Source organism: Chionomys nivalis, chromosome 2 (genome assembly GCF_950005125.1).
Source record: "Chionomys nivalis chromosome 2, mChiNiv1.1, whole genome shotgun sequence".
NCBI lineage: Eukaryota > Metazoa > Chordata > Mammalia > Rodentia > Cricetidae > Chionomys > Chionomys nivalis.
Genome location: NC_080087.1, coordinates 9,814,601 through 9,834,777, shown reverse-complemented (window position 1 = coordinate 9,834,777; position 20,177 = coordinate 9,814,601). Strand labels below are relative to the sequence as shown.

The following is a 20,177-nucleotide window of genomic DNA, read 5'->3' as shown; positions in this document are numbered from 1 at the left end:
AAGCCAAGAAGGGGTGTCACTTTGAGGGGAAGCTGGACAAGGGCCAGGGTCTGTAGTGGCATCTGGGGTCACATAGGGAATCTGCTTCAGAATGTTCAGAGCAGAGACACATGCACCGTTAGATGTCACGACTAGCTGGGGTTGGTGACATAGTTTAACTGTTTCTGTAGAAGCCATTCTTCCTAATCCAGAGCAGAAGAGGCCCTGGTTGGGGTTGGGAGCAGTGGCTAAAAGAGCTCCTTTGACCCTTACATCTTGGGAAGTGGCACTTGATGCCTAGATGTGTTTGGTACAGGAGCCCCACACAAGTATCTGCCCCAGAGCTGTGCTGTGTAGCATGAATGATAAAAACCCAGAGACAGAAATTGGGGTTCAATCCCAAAACCAGAAAAGCAAAGCAGCCAAGGCACGAGAGAAGTCCTACCTCTACTGTGCCTTTTTTATTTTATTTATTTATTTTTTTTGGTGATGACATTCCAAAAATGAGATGGATGTACAAATTAGGTTTCCTGTTATTTCACAGAAAAAGAAACGTATGCCTGATGATTTAAGATAAAAAATAGACTTGGGATAATAAATGGGTCACACTGTTTGCCTGCGTCCTTTAATTTTAGTCTATTTTTTTTCTGCAAAGTAAGGTATTAGATATGCTCAAAAATCATACAAACTAAGAGATTTCTGATACCTAACATTCAAGCAAGGACTTGGAAGCTAATACATGATATTGATGGAGGAGTTACTTTCATTTAATAAAGAAACTGCCTTGGCCCATTTATAGGCCAGCCCTTAGGTGGGTGGAGTAAACAGAGAGAATGCTGGGAGAAAGAAGCTGAGTCAGGAGTCGCCATGATTCTCCCACTCCAGACAGACGCAGGTTAAGATCTTTCCTGGTAAGCCAGCTCATGGTGCTACATAGAATATTAGAAATGGGTTAGATCAATATGTAAGAGCTAGCCAATAAGAGGCTAGAGCTAATGGGCCAGGCAGTGATTAAAAGAATACAGTTTCCGTGTAATTATTTCAGGTAAAGCCATGCGGGCAGCCGGGTGCCGGGGACGCAGCACTGCCGCTCCTATTACAACATGATATGACCAAGGCAGCCAGGAATGTTGCCTGTCAGAGAAGCTATGAAGGCCTCAGTCCTACACTCAGTTATACAGGCCTCCCATGGACAGGCCTCTCTATCAAAGATAGCCTGAAAGATCGGGCTGGTCGCAGAAATCACCCTTAATGATTTTAATAAGGGCAGTCACTGCTGACTTTCAAACTGTTTTCATAACCCAACATCCATGAACCATTTTATAGCTGCTATGATGATGACCATGCTCAGCACAAGGGCAATGGTTGTTTTCAAGTATATCATTATGCTAAGGTAAATGAAGTCAAGAAGAGAAATCCAGTTTTACTTTTAAACTACGAAACTTAAAAGAAGCCTAAGTTGCAGTATCGAGCTTCTCCTGCCAATCACAAGTTTTCAGAACCCAAGCTGGAGTGTACAACCAAGTACTGACTGGGAAGCTGCCATACGTGTTAGCCAGTGGGAAGTGCACCAGGTAGCTACCTTTATAGAAGATGTGATTTTGATTACCTGGAGTTCAGAATGATTTTCATTCTAAGATGAGAAAGCCAGCCTGTTATACAGCATAGCCAGACTGCCATTTCCTCAGCATCATCCAAACAAAGACTTTGTCCTTGGTCCACAAAGCCGAATCCTACATGTGTAGCATATGGCCAAGCTGAGCCACACAGACATCAAATGAATACCTTTCTAGAGCCACACTCTTCTCTGCGCCCTCAGTCTTTATTGAGATGACATTATTATTTCGTATAGTCAGGTAGGACTGGGTAATGGCCACAGCACAGCTTAAGAAATCAAGAAATATGAGATCTTCAGGACAAGGGTTCATGATTAAGAATCATTTCTGTGTTGGTGGCAAAGGAGGTGTACACAGTTGCTTTTCAGAAACACACGCATGTCTTTTTTTTTCTTTCCCTATTCTAGTTGAGCTCTTGAGTGTGGGAAATCAGGCTTGACCATGAATACACAGACAAAGTCCAAAGGAGTGAGAGAGAAAAAGAGCATTGCTGCTTAGAAGAGAAAAAACCCACCAACTGAAACACCCACCCTGGACAAGAACTGCCTGCAGCTGTCTGTGAGCCAGTACAGTCTAGATTCCACTGGTGGCAGCATCTTAAATCTCCAACTATTAAAAACATTCATAGAGACTGTGGGTCCTGACCATTCATCCCGGAGAATGAAGGACCAAGACATTACTACATATGACACCCAGCTACTGCCACATCAGAGCATACCAAATGCTCCCTTATATCAGATGGGGGTTGCTGGGAGCCGATTGAGTGGCTGCCATTACAAGATGGCGCTTGGCCCTGGCCTCGCTTGCTGGACAGCTCCATATTAGGCAATGCAGTGGAACCGTGCCTCTCGTATGTGCAGTGACGATGATGTGCTTAGGGCCAATCCCATGGCCAGGAGCATCGGCAGGCGCGCATCGGCCAATCCAGGCACGACTCGTTCCCTTACCCCCTATATAAGCAGCTGCCGTTTGGCGCTCGGGGCCCCTCGCTTCCACTCTCCCTTCAACCAAGAGGCTCCAATAAAGCGTGATTTGGGAAGAATCCTCGTCTGGTGGTCGTCCTTTCCTGCTGGTCAGGGAGTTCGCCGCAACTGGTGCCGGAAACCCGGGACGCTGGGACAAGCTTTGGTACCGAGTGAGGGGCCAAAGAGGATTCAGAACTCGACACGCGGAGCGGCGACATCGGTGAGTCTCCCAGGTATGATGATTGCTGGGGTTGCACCTGAGGTGTTTTGCTTGATCTTTGTGGCCCTCATAATTGTTGTTTTTCTGTGCTGCTTTTGGTTGCACAGGGAAGGGAGGAGGGCACAGCAAGCACACCAGGACAGCCTATCAGAGTCGGATTCAAAAGGGGGGGACTTAGGCAGGTCTAGACAGAATAGAATAAAGATAAAAAAGGATAGTAAAAAGGAAAAGGATAGAAAGATAAAGGGTATACCTAGAGAAGAAACTCAAGAGGACCCTCAACGGGAGGAAGGGGATAAAAAGCAGAAAAACCGGCTTTACCTACTCCTCACAGAGTTCACTGACTTAAATTTGTCGGACGATGAACTCACCTCACAGGAAGAGGGGGAGCTAGAGGAGGAGGCTGCTAAGTATGAGGAAGAAAGGTATGAGCAGGACTATCACCGTCCCCCAGCCTATAACCCACCCTGTGCTCGCGCACCGATGGAGGGTGTGTCTCGCCCCTCGGCACCGCCATTAGGTGCACAAGCGGCTGAACCAGGAAGGAGTTGCCATTATATTAGCCAGAGCACTTGGGCACGCTTAGCCTCAGCATACCCAGTGATGGAGGATCCCATCACCCATGTCAAGACCCACTGCCTAGAGGCCTGGGCGGCTTGGGGCAAACCCACCCGCCTTAAAACTGACAATGGCCCTGCTTATTCCTCAAAAGGTTTCCGCGCCTTCTGTGCACAGCTTCAGGTGGAACATTCCACTGGCATACCCTACAATCCCCAAGGTCAGGGGATTGTGGAGAGGGCAAATAGAAGCCTTAAAGAACTCCTACAGAAACAGAAAGGGGGAACAGCGGAGATAGCTTCCCCCAGGAACAGAGTTGCACTGGCACTCTTTACTTTTAATTTTTTGATAGTTGACGGCCGGGGCAGGACAGCTGCTGATCGGCATGCTGCAATGACCCTTGAAGATAAAGGAGAGGCCGTCATGTGGAAGGATGTGTTGAATAACAAATGGTATGGCCCGGATCCTGTCATCAGAAGATCCAGGGGAGCTATTTGTGTTTTCCCGCAGGGTCAAGAGGTGCCTCACTGGGTTCCGTGCCGATTGACAAGAACCATTAAGGATGATTCAATTGCTCCCCAGCCAATGGAGGAAGGCCATGATCCAGTCGAAGATGACGCTGCTGCTGTTCCTGATGATGGTGGCGATGACAATCCGGATTCAGGCGGAGCAGAGATGGAGAATACTGTCTGCCTTCCCTAAGCCGATTCCTGTTCGCCACAATGCCGTGGTTTTCCCCCGCTATTTTTTTACCAACAAGGATTTGGGCCTCCCCATGTTACAGGCTTTTTGGTTCAATGGAACCTTCTTAAAATCTGCTAACGCCCTATAATAAATGGCTCCTCTGCAGGGTTAATGGCAGTTGCTCTGATCTTTCCCCTTTTTGTGTTACTTCAGGGAGGGCAGGCTGGACAGAGCAACTTTAGTTGTGCTACCAATACCACTAATAAGTGCAAAGTGAGTAATGGTACAGGCTATTCTGGGCCTCAATGGGCCCCTGCTAATTTCACTAGAGGCTGCAACAAAAGGTTTTCGGATATAAGGATTGTTTTTTGCATGCTGCATGGGAGAATGTATAGTCTGCCTTTGGCTAATATGCCGCCTCCGAGCTCAAACATCTCGAGATAAGGTTGCGGTTCTACAAGCATTAGCCGCTTTGGAGAATGGCGATTCACCCCAAGTATGGTTAAAAGGCCAGTTGATTTGTTCCTTGCATAGCCTTTGCACTCTCAGGGAGAAATTCTCCATTGCACTGAGGAAGGTATGCATTTTTACTCTGAGTACTGCCTTTGCACCTCCCAGGAGTTTATTCCATTGCACGGGAGAAGGAGTACCAGGAGTTTTGGGCCTCCTTTGATCGGTCCTCGCATCATGAGGTGAGGACCTGAACGGGAGTAAGACCTTCTCACTGGCCTACAGAGAAAAACAGAAAGGGGGAGCTGCTGGGAGCCGATTGAGTGGCCACCATTACAAGATGGCGCTTGGCCCGGCCTCGCTTGCTGGACAGCTCCATATTAGGCAATGCAGTGGAACCGTGCCTCTTGTATGTGCAGTGACGATGATGTGCTTAGGGCCAATCCCGTGGCCAGGAGCATCGGCAGGCGCGCATCGGCCAATCCAGGCACGACTCGTTCCCTTACCCCCTATATAAGCAGCCGCTGTTTGGCGCTCGGGGCCCCTCGCTTCCACTCTCCCTTCAACCAAGAGGCTCCAATAAAGCGTGATTTGGGAAGAATCCTCGTCTGGTGGTCGTCTTTTCCTGCTGGTCAGGGAGTTCGCCGCAGGGGGTGAGGTAAGAGGATCCTTCCTGAAATGCAACCTGATGGGTTTACTTTTTCAAAGCAGACGCTTGGTAGACAGGCACCACTATGCCCAGGTATGGGATATTGATGTGCTGGAAAGCAACTGAGGTATGGAGGAGGGGCACTGAGGGCATCCAAATGCTATTTTAACCATGTTGAGCAGCAGTTATAAACGGGCTTCATGTTCAATCAATTCTCTATGAGTTTAGGGATACATAATATCTGGAAACTAGTTTGGAATCTAGATGTTGACTGAGAAGTGCAACCAAATCTGCATTAAAAGTCCTAGGCCTGGAGCCTCAGAATGTGGCTGGAAGCTGAGACGGGACATTTAAAGAAGAACGGAGACAATTTATGGCTGTTTGGGTCTGTCCTTACAGAAACAGGCTACTGGTGTGAAGCCCACACAGGAAGGTGCCATGGAAGACACAGGGAGGAAACTGGCCACCAGAAAGTCACCAGCTTGGAGAAACTGATCTAATGAGGCCTCAATCTTGAATGTGTACCCTCCATAGCTGTGGGAAAATGCATTTCTATTGTTTAAGTCATTGAGTGTTGGTGGGGGATAATTCTGTATTCTGTCAATTACGTTTTAAATAGACGCTGATTGGCTAGTAGCCAGGCAGGAAGTATAGGCGGGACAACCAGACAGGAAGTAGTGGCAGGGCAATGAGAACAGAAGTATTCTGGGAAGAAGAAAGCTTTCTCCAAAGTCCTGTCCAGACACCAAAGAAGCAGGATGTGACCTACCCCGCTGAAAAAGGTACTGAGCAATGTGGCTAACATATACTAGAATAATGGGCTAATATAAGTTATAAGAGCTAATACAAAGCCTGAGCTAATAGGCCAATCAGTTTATAACTTTGTGTGTGTGATTTTCTTGGGGCTAAACAGTTGTGGGGCCTGGTGGGAGGACAGAAACCCAACAAGCAGGCCCTCCTGTTATAGAGTGTGAAGTACTTTTTATGACAGCCCAAACAGGTTAATATAGCGACCTATTACAAACGCTGTGTAAGTGTTTGGAAGGAGATGATACTGGGGCTGGGCATGCAGCTCAGTGGTCAAGCCCTTCCTGGAAGGAACTGATACTGGCAGCAAAGGGGAAGAAGAGAGGAAAGAAGGCAAGAACATTAGAAATAAAAATCAGGAAATATAAGACATGAACTTCTCAAAGCTTAGTAGAATAGAACATACAAGATAACCTGGATAACATGCAGCTCTCAAGTAGTGTCACTGCCTCGCTCAGCATCATATATTGTCATCATATTGTCATTAGACTACTAAACCACTCCTCTTCTTATTAAATGGACACACATTCAAAACATTAAACTTTTTCACCGTCTTGCTTAGAAACCAAATGATCTAAACTCTAATGAATATGTAAATCAATCCCTCTAAGCACATTATTAATTATTTTGAAGACAGTTGGAGGTCACCAGCTCACACCAGTTTCTATGCTTGAAGTCTCATTAACACAAGACATCACACAGTGAGAGGGAAGAAAGTTTATCACAGTTACTAAATGTGTCTGGGAGGTGTGTGTGAATATACACACAAAATGACATTCAGCACTGAATACAGAGCCATGAGGCCCTGAATATATGTTTTCATCATCCAGGATGATGGTGGTGGCTGAGGAACATAACCTACATCAGGAAGTGTCCAGGTATGCAAAGCCCTAAACAAAGAGGACTGCAAGCAGGAGGAGAAAGACCAATCCCCACCTCTTATCCAGAGAAACAGTGACTTCTGCTACATAGCCTAAGCCACCTGTGTCCCACTTCCCCTACCAGATCAGCTATTGACTAAACCTGATTCCTTACAGTCCAGGGCCCCTTTCCTTTGGAAACCTTTGAGAATAGGTGTTTTGCTTTGTCTGGCAGGAACCAAGAAAGCTTGCCTTGAACCCCTGCAGCACTTCTTCTAGTGGTATTTGGGAAATCATTCCTGAAGGATGGTTCAGAATTCTCTCTTGCCCCCTCCCTTCCCTGAACCCAACAATTCACAGAGAGATTATAGATGAACAAGCGGGTCTGAGCCAGTACGTGTGTATTTAAAATCGAAACAAACCGTGCCTCACCACACTTGAGTTTTCTTGAGCCATGGGGCATAAATAGCCCTGTTTTCTTTCCGAATAAAGTTGTGACAGGATGCAGAAATCTGTCCCCTATGAGGACAAAGCATGCACTGCACTTCCTGAGACACCAGAGACTGTAGAGTGTGCCATGCACCAGGTGCATACCGTTGCCCGCGTCTAAGCACCTTGCTGGCTACACCACTATGTCGGCCACAGCTCAAGAGCTTCACAGCCACTAACACTCTGATCGAAACTATAGGGTGAGTGGCTGGGGTGCAGAGGGTGCGGGAGTGCCCTCGGGACTGAGGGCAAAGCAGTTGTCAGCAGTACAGAAAATGCCGACAGCTGAGAAGGGCTCATGATGCAGGCTGTGAGCTAGGCTTCGGAAACCTCATCAGCACCAGACACTAACGGCCATGTGACCCGCCAACCACATGACGCTTTGTCGTCGCTACTAACAGCTTGCTTTTATACTTCTGTTTGTGTGCTCAAATTTTAGGTGACAACTGAGATACGAAAAGAAATGCACACAAAAGCAGTGCCCGGTGAAATAACAAAATATGTGAGATGCAACCAGGAGTGAAATCTCTGAATGTTGGGGTAGTGTGCACGCCACAACTCAGTGACGAGGATTAGTACCGGACATGACAATCTCCTGGGCAAGGCAGTTCGGTAAAATCCTATCTAGGATCTAGCCGAAAGCTTAAAGTTGGTGAATGCCTTTTATTTAGGAATGCACACATAGATGGTGACGCTGTAAGAAAAGTCATGATGATTCCCAACAGAAAGAAAGCAGATACGACCGGAGAGAGGTCACATGGAGACCACTGAGCTACGGGCAGTGTCCCTACTCTTGGTTTGGGGGTGGTCGCCAGAGCTTCCTATCACATCCATGTTTCTAACTACACAGACATGCGTGTTAGGCGTATGATGTTTCTAACTACACAGACATGCGTGTTAGGCATATGTGCACAGCATGTGTCTTATCATACCTTTCAGACTATATAAAACCACTTAAGATGATTGGCTCAAAGGTCAGCTAATATCCGTTGATCGCTATTGTAATCCTTCTGGCTTCAGAAGAGTTCTCTCTATACTGATAATGTCCAATGTAGAGATTCAGAGCTGTGCTGGATCCCGGGGCAGTGCAAAGGAGTCTGGACACACAATGATAAACAGAAGGAGAGCACCCAAGAATAATTCCTGCACCCATCACGAGCTCCCACGGAGTTCCAGATCTCTGGAGAAATAATGGATTCATAACCAGAAAGTGATGGTTACCCTTGCACAACCAAGCAGAATAATCTGTTTAAGAGTGCTTGGTTTTGGCCAGGTACAGTGGTGCACACATCTTTTATCCCAGTACTTCTGAGGCAGAGGCAGGTGGATCTCTATGAGTTTGAGGTCAGCCTGGACTACATAGTGAGTTTCAGGACAGCCAGGGCTACGTAGAGAGATCATGTCTCAAAAGCAAAAGAAACAAACAAAAAAGGATGCTTATTTTTTCATCACCTGAGGCATGAAAGAGTAGGAAACATAATAAAAAAAGAAGTTTGGAACACAGATATTCAAGCAAATCGAGAATCAGCCAGTTTCATAGAGGCACAGAGACACTGCTCCTTTGTAACACACTAAAGAGAGATATGAACCTCAAATGAGCATAAAAGTCCGGCTGGAACTTCCATAGTAGAATTTCTATAAAGGCAGCAATTGTGGGGCCAGATGGATGACCAAACAGACAGGCCCTTGTTGATCTAGCTGAATGAGCTCTGGGACAACAACGGTCCTTGTCTGTATACCAGTCACTCCTGACACTGAAGTGACTTGATGGAGTGTTGCTTTTGTTGCCAGCAGGGAGAGGAATGCAGAAAACCACGTGATACGTGTGCTTTTCGCCAGATTTTGCGCAGTGCTGAGGCTGCTCTGCTTGCAGCCCTATTCATGCTTCCTCCTGTGCACACAATGGACTCTGTCCCGCAAGCCACCCCCCCAGGCCTGAGTGCACATGGTACACCTATGAGCATGATGGATCTGGACTGTGCTGTAAGAAACATGGGAAGAAGTGGTATAGTCCACGGCCTGGCCTCAGCTTCATCTGTGTGGCTCACGGGCAGCAGTCCTATGCCAACTTCCCACGACTTGGGTTTTTGGAGGCTACTGAGATGAACCATGAGACAGCAGAAGTCACCGTGGGGTCTCTGAGGAATGCTATAGAGTAGAGGCCCCACAGCAACCCACTGTGACACAGTGAATGGGAACTTTGGCCATGCTAAGCCCCTGAGTTTTCAGGATGGCTTTATTCATAGAAGGTGGTCTGCTCCAGGCTTCTAAATAAAAAGAAAACTATCAAAACTGATTTATCCTTTATGTGATTTAGTTGTTTTGAGGGTTTAATTTCAAGGAAGAAAAGAATATTGACTTTGGTTAAAGGTAAGAGAAAAAGTAATGGTTGGGGGTTGGTGAATTTCCCTAATTTTCCTGTGTGGATTTAGGAATCATATTGATTAAATTCCTTGTATACATGTGGGAGACCAACACTTAAATTCTTTGTATTACACGTATTTAGCATCCTTACTGGCTGCCTGAATCCCAGTCTTCTTCATCTCTATGGACATCAGGAGTACAGCCACATCTCAACCATCTGTCTCATGCTGCAACTCTGTAGCAGACACACAGAGGACCCCGGAAGGCCGTGGAGACTGGATGAGATGGTTGGTCTTCTTTGCAATATGGCTTTTCCCTCCATGGGTGACATGGCCATCCCACTGCCATTTTGGAATAGCAGCAGAAGAGCAGGTGAAGCAGAAGGCCAGAGGATTCCAGCCACTGCTCCTCCAACTCTCCACTAGGTGCGAGTGCTGATGGGAAATTCTGGTGTTCAGGAAGTGCTGCGGACTGAATTTTCTTTGACCCCTTGCCTGCTGGAGTAAACAACCTGTTTTCCTGTACTTGCAGAGTTTCTGATGGCAGGGGAATGGTTTCTGGTGGGCTTGCAGCTGGAATGTCCTGAGAGCTAGGGCGTGGCCATTAGTCAAGGAGAACCCTATATAAGCTGTCTTGGAACACAATAAAGGGGCCATTCTTGTTTCAAGGATGACCTTTGTGTCTCTCTCTCTCTCTCTCTCTCTCTCTCTCTCTCTCTCTCTCTCTCTCTCTCTCTCTCTCTCTCTCTCCCTCCCTCTCGTGTGGGTGTGTGTGTTTCAATCTCCAGCCCCTTGTCCAACTAGCAAAATGTCCCGCGGTAGACAGGCAGTACGATACAGGTGGACTGTACAAGGAAATAGGTTTACTGAAAGAGGGGCTCTATCACAAAGCTTCCTTGAGGTTGTCATCTGTGACAGGGAGGAACACAGCTGATTGGGGGTGACTCATGTTTTTGTAACTAGCCCCCCACCCACACTGGATCACCAAGTCGGCACTTGCTGAACCCCTTATGTTGGTCTGTCATCTGTACTCTGTCTCTTGTGCATGGATATTTGTTGGAATCTCTCCAGTGAAAGTTCACAGAACGACCTGCATGTCACCTTAATGGTACTGAGAAACACACGGGTGTAAAGGTTTCCAGAGAGGATGAACGAAGGAGGAAGACATGCTTTAAAAGTGGGTACCATTATGTAATGGGGCTGGCACCAGAGGGAATAAACGGGAAAGCAGGAGAAAGCTCTCCAGCATGGCCATGCTCCCTCTCTGCTCTCTGGCCCTCGTGATATGAGCTGAGTGGCCACCAGTGTGCTTCCTGTCCCGATGAACTGTGAAGGAGGCTCCTGACTGTTATGCAAATTTGAGATGAATGAAAACCAGAGTTTTAAATGCACTATTCTCCAGAAAAGGACCACAGCACAGAGAGAAGGCCAAACGGCCGGGGTGGTGTTTTGGTATGAGACAGAGGTTTTCAAAGTCCCTGACTGTAAGAAATGCTTGCCCTCTTTCCCCCAGAGGCTGCCACTTTCAGGAGTTCTAATCCTTCCATGGTCCACTCCAGCAGAGGTCCATGGTAAACCCTCATTCTGTTAATTCAGGACACAAAACCTTGCCTAAGGAATATTCTGGGGCTTGAGACTGGCCCCTCCTCCGAGCGTGGTTTCAGCCACACTGGGGATTGCCTGTAGTTTTCCACTTCTCAGAGCTGAGACTGGCAGGTTCGGGTGGCCAGTTAGAGAGAGGCCAAGGGTCCAGAACCCCTGCTTATCTGTGCCGGCCTGATGAGCTCCGAGCACACCTCAGACAGAAAATGGGTTGTAGCGCTCATTTCTTACAGGACTGACACTTCTGAAACTTAGGGAGAAATAAATCCTTCCTCGGTTAAGCTGCTTCTGCCGGGTAATTTGTCATTGTGATGAGAAGTCTGAACACATAAATTATATGCAAAGTGACTCGGGACCAGAAAAGCAAAAGGCAAATTGTAACAAAATAGCAACCCCAACCCCAAACACTTGTTAATCATGGCAATATCCAGGGCATGGCACTGAGAAGATGGGAACCGTTCCTAGGGGACCTCAGGTCACGAGACACCAGTGTTCAGGAGCAGGAAGGATCTGTGTCTCATTCGCAGTCCTTACTCACCAGTTCTACAATAAATCAGCCCAAATTTTGAAGCGCCACCAACTTAGTGAGCGCTTGGCCTTGAGAGTATGCTGAGAGGATCCACTGACATTTGAAATAGTTCCCAGCATGCAATGTTGATAACCACAGGTACGGCAGAAAGACAGCGGATACTTCAGACGCACTAAGTGGTTTCCCCGAGAGCTCCTATTTTTATATAAAGTTTGTCGCAAGTTCTGGCAACAGGCTGTTTTGCCTGTGTCTGACAATCTCATTTTTAACTCCAGTAATGTTTACTGAAAGGCCTGTGCTGGTTAGCACATCAAAGACCTAGGCAGAGACCTTCGTACTCATGGCTGACTGGCCTGTGCACACTCCTGTGGCCTACAACTTGTGCTCAAGTGGGCCCGGGGCACAGGAAGCTAGAAAGAGCCAGAGGTGACTGAAATGGCCACCAGGGTTTGCAAATTGGCCCCAGCAAGAGTCCAGGCAACAGAGCAGGGGTAGCACAGATGGACTTTGTCACGAGACCTACAAAGGGTGAAGTCTCAGCCACATTAACTTCCATGTAACAGAAACCACACGACCTGTGGTAATTAATCTTGATTGTCTATAGTCACCACGGAAGGCAGGAATCACTAGGTGTGTCCGTGATGACATTTCCAGGAAGGGTTGACTGAACTATGAAGACCCCTTCCATGGGTTGGGGATCTGGACTCAATACAAAGGAGAAAGAAGGTTCAGTATTGACATCTCTTCACTCTGCTTCCTGACTGCAAGCGCAAAGTGTCCATTTGCCTCAGATACTGCCTCCACGCCTTTTCACCATGATGGACCATCCCCTCAAACTGTGAGCCAAAGATTAACCTTTCTTTCCCTAGGTTGCTATGATCAGGTATGTTGACATAGCAACAGAAAACATAACTAGTACACACCCTAGCAGGGTGGCCAAATTTTACTCCTGGGCATCAGAAAACACTTTACATTTTAACATGCATACTTACCCTAGGCATAAATCATTGAGCCAGTTTGAAGAGTTCATTTACCAATGACTTGTCTCTAAAGCAGAGTCAATGAACAGAAAGAGAAAACAGCAACGCCAAGGATTCAAGGAGCACCGCCCTTTACGAAGGATCCCAGATGGAGTGTATAGTCTTCCTCTGATGAAGTGGAGAATGAGGAACCAACGCACCAGGGTCTATGGTTTTAAACCAAGCAAGCAATATATGCAAAGAATGTCTTATCTGAGCAGATGGTTTCCACACGAGGAAACACCTAGCGGCATCAGAGTCTTTCTTGCTCACATCATATGGGAAAGCATGTACAAACAGCATCAAGTCCACTGCTGGAAAAGCGAACATAGTGGGTAGTTTTGGGGAGACATGGTGACGTGCACGGAAACACAGCGGTGTCTGAAGGGACTGTGCAGAGGGGAGAGTTCACCCACAGCTGAGTGACAGGAGCATCGCCACTGATGGTTATTTGCCTCATTCTTTCTCAATAGTAAGATAGACCCAATACGGGGCTTATGGTTTCTTGGAAATGTGATAGGGAAGACATGCTGGGGAAAGTAAGGTCTCGAGACTAGGGAGATGTTTTTCAAATATAAAGCAAGTTTTTAAGTATCATGTTTAAATAACTGACAAGGGAGAAGCAGCACTCACAGGCGATAGGAAAGAAAGGGGTGGAGGGGGGAACTTGGAGCTCATTAATGTCCCGCCTTGCTCACTGTGAGAACAAGAAGAACTCCAGGGTTTGCAGCTCCAAGGACCTCAACCTCATTGCCACACTTAGTTAAAGATGGAATTAGGCGGCTTCCAAACAGACATTAGAGTACAGCAGAGCCTAAATATCACAGCTCAGCATGGGAGCTTGGCCAGGTGGAGTGGTCCTCTGAGCAGCTCCTAGCTGCCGGTGACAACGAATTAGCAAGATTGAGGCTAATTTACACGCATACTTTCTATAAAACAATAGCAGAGATCTAACCTTGCAGGCCACTGCTGTGATTATACGGGGCTGTGAGTGATGTGCTGTGTAGAACATGCCTCACGGAATGCATTCATTTAACCCACCTCTTGATTTACAAATGGCAGAGAAAAACAAATGCAGATCTTAGACACACAGAAATAAAGAAATTAGAAACAAAAAGAAAAACAATGAGAAACTCTCATTTCTCAAATACGTGATTAGAAAAATTTCTCCTCCCTCTCAGTGGGGAGGTGGCAGAGAGCCTGTCTGTAGCTTCTAAGAGGAGACATGGGAAACAGTGAAATAAACACACATTCTGCCTTCCACCACTCGTCACGGCAACCCCCTCTTACAAGGAACCTATTTCATGGACACCCCGATAGCAGCAGGGAAATGTTTACCCGCACGAGTCAACTAGTCACAGAAGGGTTTGTAATAAAGAAAGAAAGAAAACTATATGCTCAACAATAAGGGGAACCGTAGACTGTGCACACACTGGAACTCGGTGGTGGTCTATCGGGAAGGGTGGCAGGAGTCTGTCTTATATAGGAGGGACCGCTATGGTATAATGATGCCCAGTACTGAGCAAAAGGCAAGGTTCTGAAGAGAGTGCACTTGCATAGCGACCCAGCTGTCACTCAGTAAGAGGGATCATTATTTTATTATGGCCGAGAGAAAAATGAACTATCTTTACAATATTGGTGAATTTCAGTAAAATTCTGCAAGCCTGTATCTGAGCCGAAACAGTCCCTTATAAACTAACATTGGAATTTGTATCTTAAAAAATTATGTTTTCTAGCTTTTCTTTAGCTAGGCTAAGATAGGGAGAAACCCAAGGGTGAGTGTGTCCCTGGAGAGCTCAGACTCTGACCTCCAAACACAGCCTCCACTGGCGGGGCCCAGAGTTTCTGCAGAAATGGCTGATTCCAGGCATTGCGTGAGGGCCCCAGGGAGAAGGTGCCACCCTGTGTACTGCGTGAGCAGAAGGTCCGTTGAGTCCCACTATAATTCTGTTCTTCGCTTCTGCATGTCTGAACTTTCCCACAATTCCAGGCTGGCATTTCAGAAACATGAGGGAATGAACTACTCTCTAAACTTAGCTTGAGAAGAAATGGTCTTAAAAGTGGTACTTAAGAAATATTTCCACAGTCGGGGACTTAGTGAGGAAAATGATTTACCAGTACAAAATGATTTTGTTAAGGCTACTGGGGTCAGTGAGATAACTCGGCAGGTAAAGGTGCCTGAAATCCCTGCAACCCACGTGGTGGAGAGAGAGAAACCACCCCTTAAACTGTCCTCTGGCTTCCACATGTGCACTGCGGGACATGCACACTGCCTGCACCATCCCCACATATATGGAAAGGAAGGGGAGTGATGATTCACAAACGATTTTCTGGGTTTTGATGCTTTTGTTAAAAAATATAAAAACATGATATGTTTCAGTTCATTTTAATCTATATATCGATACACATATATGTAAACTGTGATAAAGCCTCATTTCATGACTGACGACAGATAAAATATGTTAAAGAATGAACAGCATGACTTGCAGAGTCAACACTGCATTAGACTCTCCATTTGGATCTATGTCATTCAGAGGCATAGACATGTCTGCTAAGATTCACACTAAAGCCAAGAAGAAAATAAATCAAAACGCAAACTTAACCATTGAGTCAAGTGCCACGGTGTCTAAATGTTTAATTACAATATTCTAATGAGTGGGGCAATTCAATCTCTTTATAGCTATTATACCATATATACGGCAATCCAGGGACACCAACCATGCTAAATACACAAAAATAACTCAAAATGCATCATTAACTTAATATAAGAGGTCAACCATTCAAGAAAATCATAGAAGTAAATTACCATTATCTCAGATATGGCAATGAGTAACATTTGACACTAAAATAACAGAAGACATCAAGAAATTCCACTTGGCCAAAATTATTGGTAAACAGATATATTATAGAAGAGGATAAACGTTAACAACAAATTATAAAATCCAGTATCTAGCATCTTAAAATTTCATTTCTTATGACTGTGCATGTGTGTCATGACTGAGTGCATACAGGTCAAAGGCAACTTGGACTTGGTTCTCTCCTAACATTACAGGCTCTGGGATGAAACTCAAGTCACCAGGCTTAAGCAAGGACCCTTCTTACTCAAGAAACTCACAGTTAAACAACAAAACGACAAGTAACCAGTTTAAAAAACAGAAGAAAACAAAGGACTGGGTAGACACGGAGATGAATGTATAGACAACAAGCACAGGAGACGATCGGCACCAAATCCACCGGTGAAAGGCTCGTCTGTGGAAACATCTGGACAAAACTGCTTTATGTGCAGAGTAACAGAACCACTGGTGAAAGACTCTTCTACAGAAACATCTGGACAAAAACCACTCTATGTACAGAGTAACAGAACCACTGGTGAAAGACTCTTCTACAGAAACATCTGGACAAAACCATTTTATGCACAGAGTAACAAATGCAGAATTTGTTATCCAAACCCATAGGCACATTTTATAGCTTGGTGAATAGTTTCCAAGTTTATTTTCAATGCTTTTAAGTGAGGCGCACATAGTCTAGTGTAGCACAGTTCCATGGAGTTCTGTGTCTCCTGGGATTTACCTGCTAAAGTTTCTTTCTTGGCATTGACCATGTTTAAACTTTCAACTCTTGGGCCAGGATCAGGCATAACTCAAACAGTTTGTTCAACAGCTCTCCTGTTATTTATTAGTATTAAGCGATAAGAACGAATAAAGAGCTCGTCTTACCCACACACGGCAGGGAGTAGCCAAGCTGAGCATCATGGACAAACTGCCGGTCGTTGAGTCTGGTGACACAGTACAAGTGGAAGCAGTCCAAGCAGATCACGTGGCGGTGGTTACACTGGAAGACCAGGACGGGGCTCCTGCACAGACAAAGAAGATGCTCCTATGTAAAGCATGATCAACAAAAACTCAGAGATAGATATTGGGGTTCAACCTGAAGACCAGAAAAGCAAAGCACCAGTCACTGGCTCTTACCTCGACCTCAGTCCAAAAATGGCAGTCCTGCCTCCAGGAATCTCAGAATGAGACTGAGAGTGAGAACTGTCTCCTCCCGTTTTATAATTCTCCCTAGGGCTGGGATTAAAGGCATGTACCACTGGGTTAAAGGTATGCATCGCCATGTTTCCATGGCAACTAGTGTGGCTACAGGGATTAAAGATGGATGTTACTACTGCCTGGTCTGTAAGACTGACGAGTGGGGCTGTTTTACTCTGATCTTCAGACAAGCTTTATTTATTAAAATACAAATGAAATGCCTCTACACCTATGGGACCTCCATGATGGACAGAATTTTACAATAGGGTTGCTTTGGGCATGCTCTATTCCAATACTGCAGCTGTCCAACCTCAGTTCTAGGGTGACACCCTACTCTGGGGGCACTCCCTTAGCTATTCAGAACAATGACTGTGCTAATTCATATTTAATATCATTAGGTTTATTAAACAGCTGTTTAAACCCGAAATTAAACATCATCTTTTGCTAGAAGTCTGCTCTGATTTCCAATGAACCTGCTCACTCCTCACATATGTAAAGGAGATAATGCAGACAGCCCTGGTATCTATGTTCTCTGACTCTTCCCTGACTGCACACTGACCACACAGCATGGGGACACATTCTTTCTCCTTATCCACTGTGCCCTCCGTGCAATGGATACTGCCTTTACATGACACTGCTGTTCCCACAGAAGCAGACTTTTACATTGCCTCTTGAATGTAGTTATAATAATATATAATACCAGAACTTGACAAAGTCAAAAGGAAAATGGCCATTGGACCAAAAAAGCTATGCCCAACAGTCAGTCAAACAGAAAAGGGGAAATTAGAAGCAGGAGAATAACCAACAGGATTTTTTTTTTCCGATTTCATAACCTTCATCTTACGAAAATATTCAATTTCTCAAATTGTGGGTATAGAATTAATAACAAATTTGGATTGCCTTGTGTCGTGGTTGGAAGGAAAGATGCCCCCAAAGGCCCATGAACACTTGGTCCCTAGTTTGTGGCATTGTTTGGGGAGGTCATGGAACCTTTAGAGGGAGAGCCTTATTAGAGGAAATCAGTCACTGTGGGCGGTCTATGAGGATATATAACTTGGACCTACTTCATGTTCTCTATTTTGCCCTTCCTATGTTCAGACAAAAATGTGACCACCCAGCTTCCTGCTCCTGTTTCCAGGCCATGCTTTCCTCAGCACGACAGACTCTATCCCTACGGAACCACACGCCGAAATAAACTGTCATCCTCATGCTGTTCTTGGTCCTAGTATTCAATCAGACCAATACAGAAGTAACTAATACGGTTAGAAAGTTTGTAAATGACTTTATAAGAAGATAAATCTCCTAGAAAGCCATATTATTTTGCTGACAAATGAACCCATGTGCTTATGGGAAGAAGTGGACAAATTGATCGTATTAATTTGAGACCATTCCCAAGCCAATTTCAATAGTGAAATTGCCTTGCAGTCAATTTAGATAAGCCTATGCCTATGTAAAGACAGAATACAAACATGTTCACTCACACCCAGTTCTTAGCTTTACAAGGGCTGCTTTTTTGCTTTTTTTTTTTAAACAAAAGTCTTTTTCCTAGAAAAAAAAAAGATTAAATATGAGCATTATAGCAGATAATTTCTTAACAACTACAAGGCTTAAATGATTCTGTTATCTCACTTATTTCAAAGCAGCACCTAACACAGAAAGTGGAAAAGCACCCCCTTGGTGTGTTAAAATCCACAGTCAGCTTACACTGAGCGTGAGTCCCTAAATGTGTCTGAGTGCGATGCTGAGCTTCCTCCTTGAACATGCCACAGCTGCTTCTGGTCTGATTCCTACTTCCAGGGTCACAGTTAACTCTTGCCCTGCCAACAAGTTTCCTTCTAAGGACTATACGATACTTTCTTCTCCCAAACTTCACCTACTTCATGTGCATTCATGCATGCCAAGTGTGATTTATGCAGCAGCTGCATTCCACCTTCGCCTGCACAGATAAGCAACGAGAAGAATGCTTTCAGCTATGATGGTGGTGGTGCTATGGTAGATCAAGTCTCAGACTGCTAACCTGCTATCAGCACAAGCAGGTACTGGTGAGACTGAGAACATGTATAAAGTTTCCTGTAGAGAACATGCCTAAAGGGGAGCTTCAAATATGACTCTAGGAAGCAAAACCAGTCTGTAAAATCAAACCACTCATGCTCTGCCATCCTCGAGTCTCGGCACATAAATTCTTCTTAAACACTTTTAGTGTTAGCGTGGTGGTGAAGGGGACCTCAAGGAGCCCCTCACTCCTTCCACCATGCAAGGCAGAAGGGCACTGTGGGGAGACAGACACCAAGTCTCCTAGTTGCTCTTGGACCTCACAGCCTCAAGAACTTTAAGAAATAAATTCCTATTGATCATAAACTTCCTGACTTTAGTTTTTTGATAAGATAGTCCAAACAGACGGAGCCAGTTTCTGAACCTTCTACGGGAGTTCTAATGAATTTAACTTTGAGAAAGTTTAAAGTATTGAGGACTTCTTGGAGCTATTTTCAGAATTCTGACCTGACTTTTCTTAGGAGCTGGACTGAGTAACAGGAACAAAAGATGGGCGTGAGTAGCAATTTTGAAGCCTGGACTTATTTCTCATGGGTCCCGATGTTCTTCTGTGCCCTTTGATCAAATTATACATAAATGTCACTTGATCAATCTAGAAATGATTTTACCCCTGAGTCAGGTGACAGAGTAGTTAACTAAAGGTTAAATAAAGTTCTCAATCTTATGTAAAAATAATTGCAAACATGTTATTTGACATTACTGCCGAGTTATTTGTAAGCCCCGACTCCCTGTTTTGTTACAGGAATGATATGCAGACCATTCTTTCTCACAATATTCAGCACAACTGAAGGAGATTCAGCAAAATGAAATCTATGACAAGCCATTCCACATATTAGCCAAGGTGGGAAGGCTATCATTGTGCGGTGTTGATCACTTGGAAACCCTGTTCTCTAGTATCTACCAAAATGCCACGGTGTTTGAGTATATACCCAGTAGTTTGTGTACTTTAATCCAGTCTACCTCATGTTTCCTCCATCACTGCCCCATCCTTTCTCTGTTTCTTCATCTGTCCTGGCCCTGGAGCTCCATCCATCTGGCTAAAGCACAAGATGTGGTCCCAGATGCTCAGTGGAGGTGGATGGGCGTTGAAATCCATGCACCGGAAACTTGAAGTGGCACAATGATGAGGAGCAAGGGCAAAGAGTCTCAAGGTCACACAGTCTGTAGAGTGCCCAGAGGAGGGACACAAGCATCTTAACACAGCGCAGAACACCGAATTTTATTAGAGTTGTAGGAAATCTCAGCAGTCTGAATGGTAAGCAGTTCCTACGGTGCTTTAGAATAATCCATCCCTAATTCCTTTCCAT

At 45.4% G+C, this 20,177-nt stretch overlaps 1 protein-coding gene across 2 annotated transcripts in view; it reads right to left on the bottom strand.

Moving 5' to 3' along the window:
• The window catches only part of Prkn (parkin RBR E3 ubiquitin protein ligase), a 1,199,352-nt gene that overhangs the window by 383,343 nt on the left and 795,832 nt on the right, over window positions 1–20,177 (bottom strand). For both annotated transcript variants that reach the window (XM_057763084.1, XM_057763085.1), the window contains exon 7: window positions 16,507–16,643. In XM_057763084.1, the coding sequence (XP_057619067.1) occupies window positions 16,507–16,643 (137 nt within the window). The remainder of the gene's footprint in view (window positions 1–16,506; window positions 16,644–20,177) is intronic.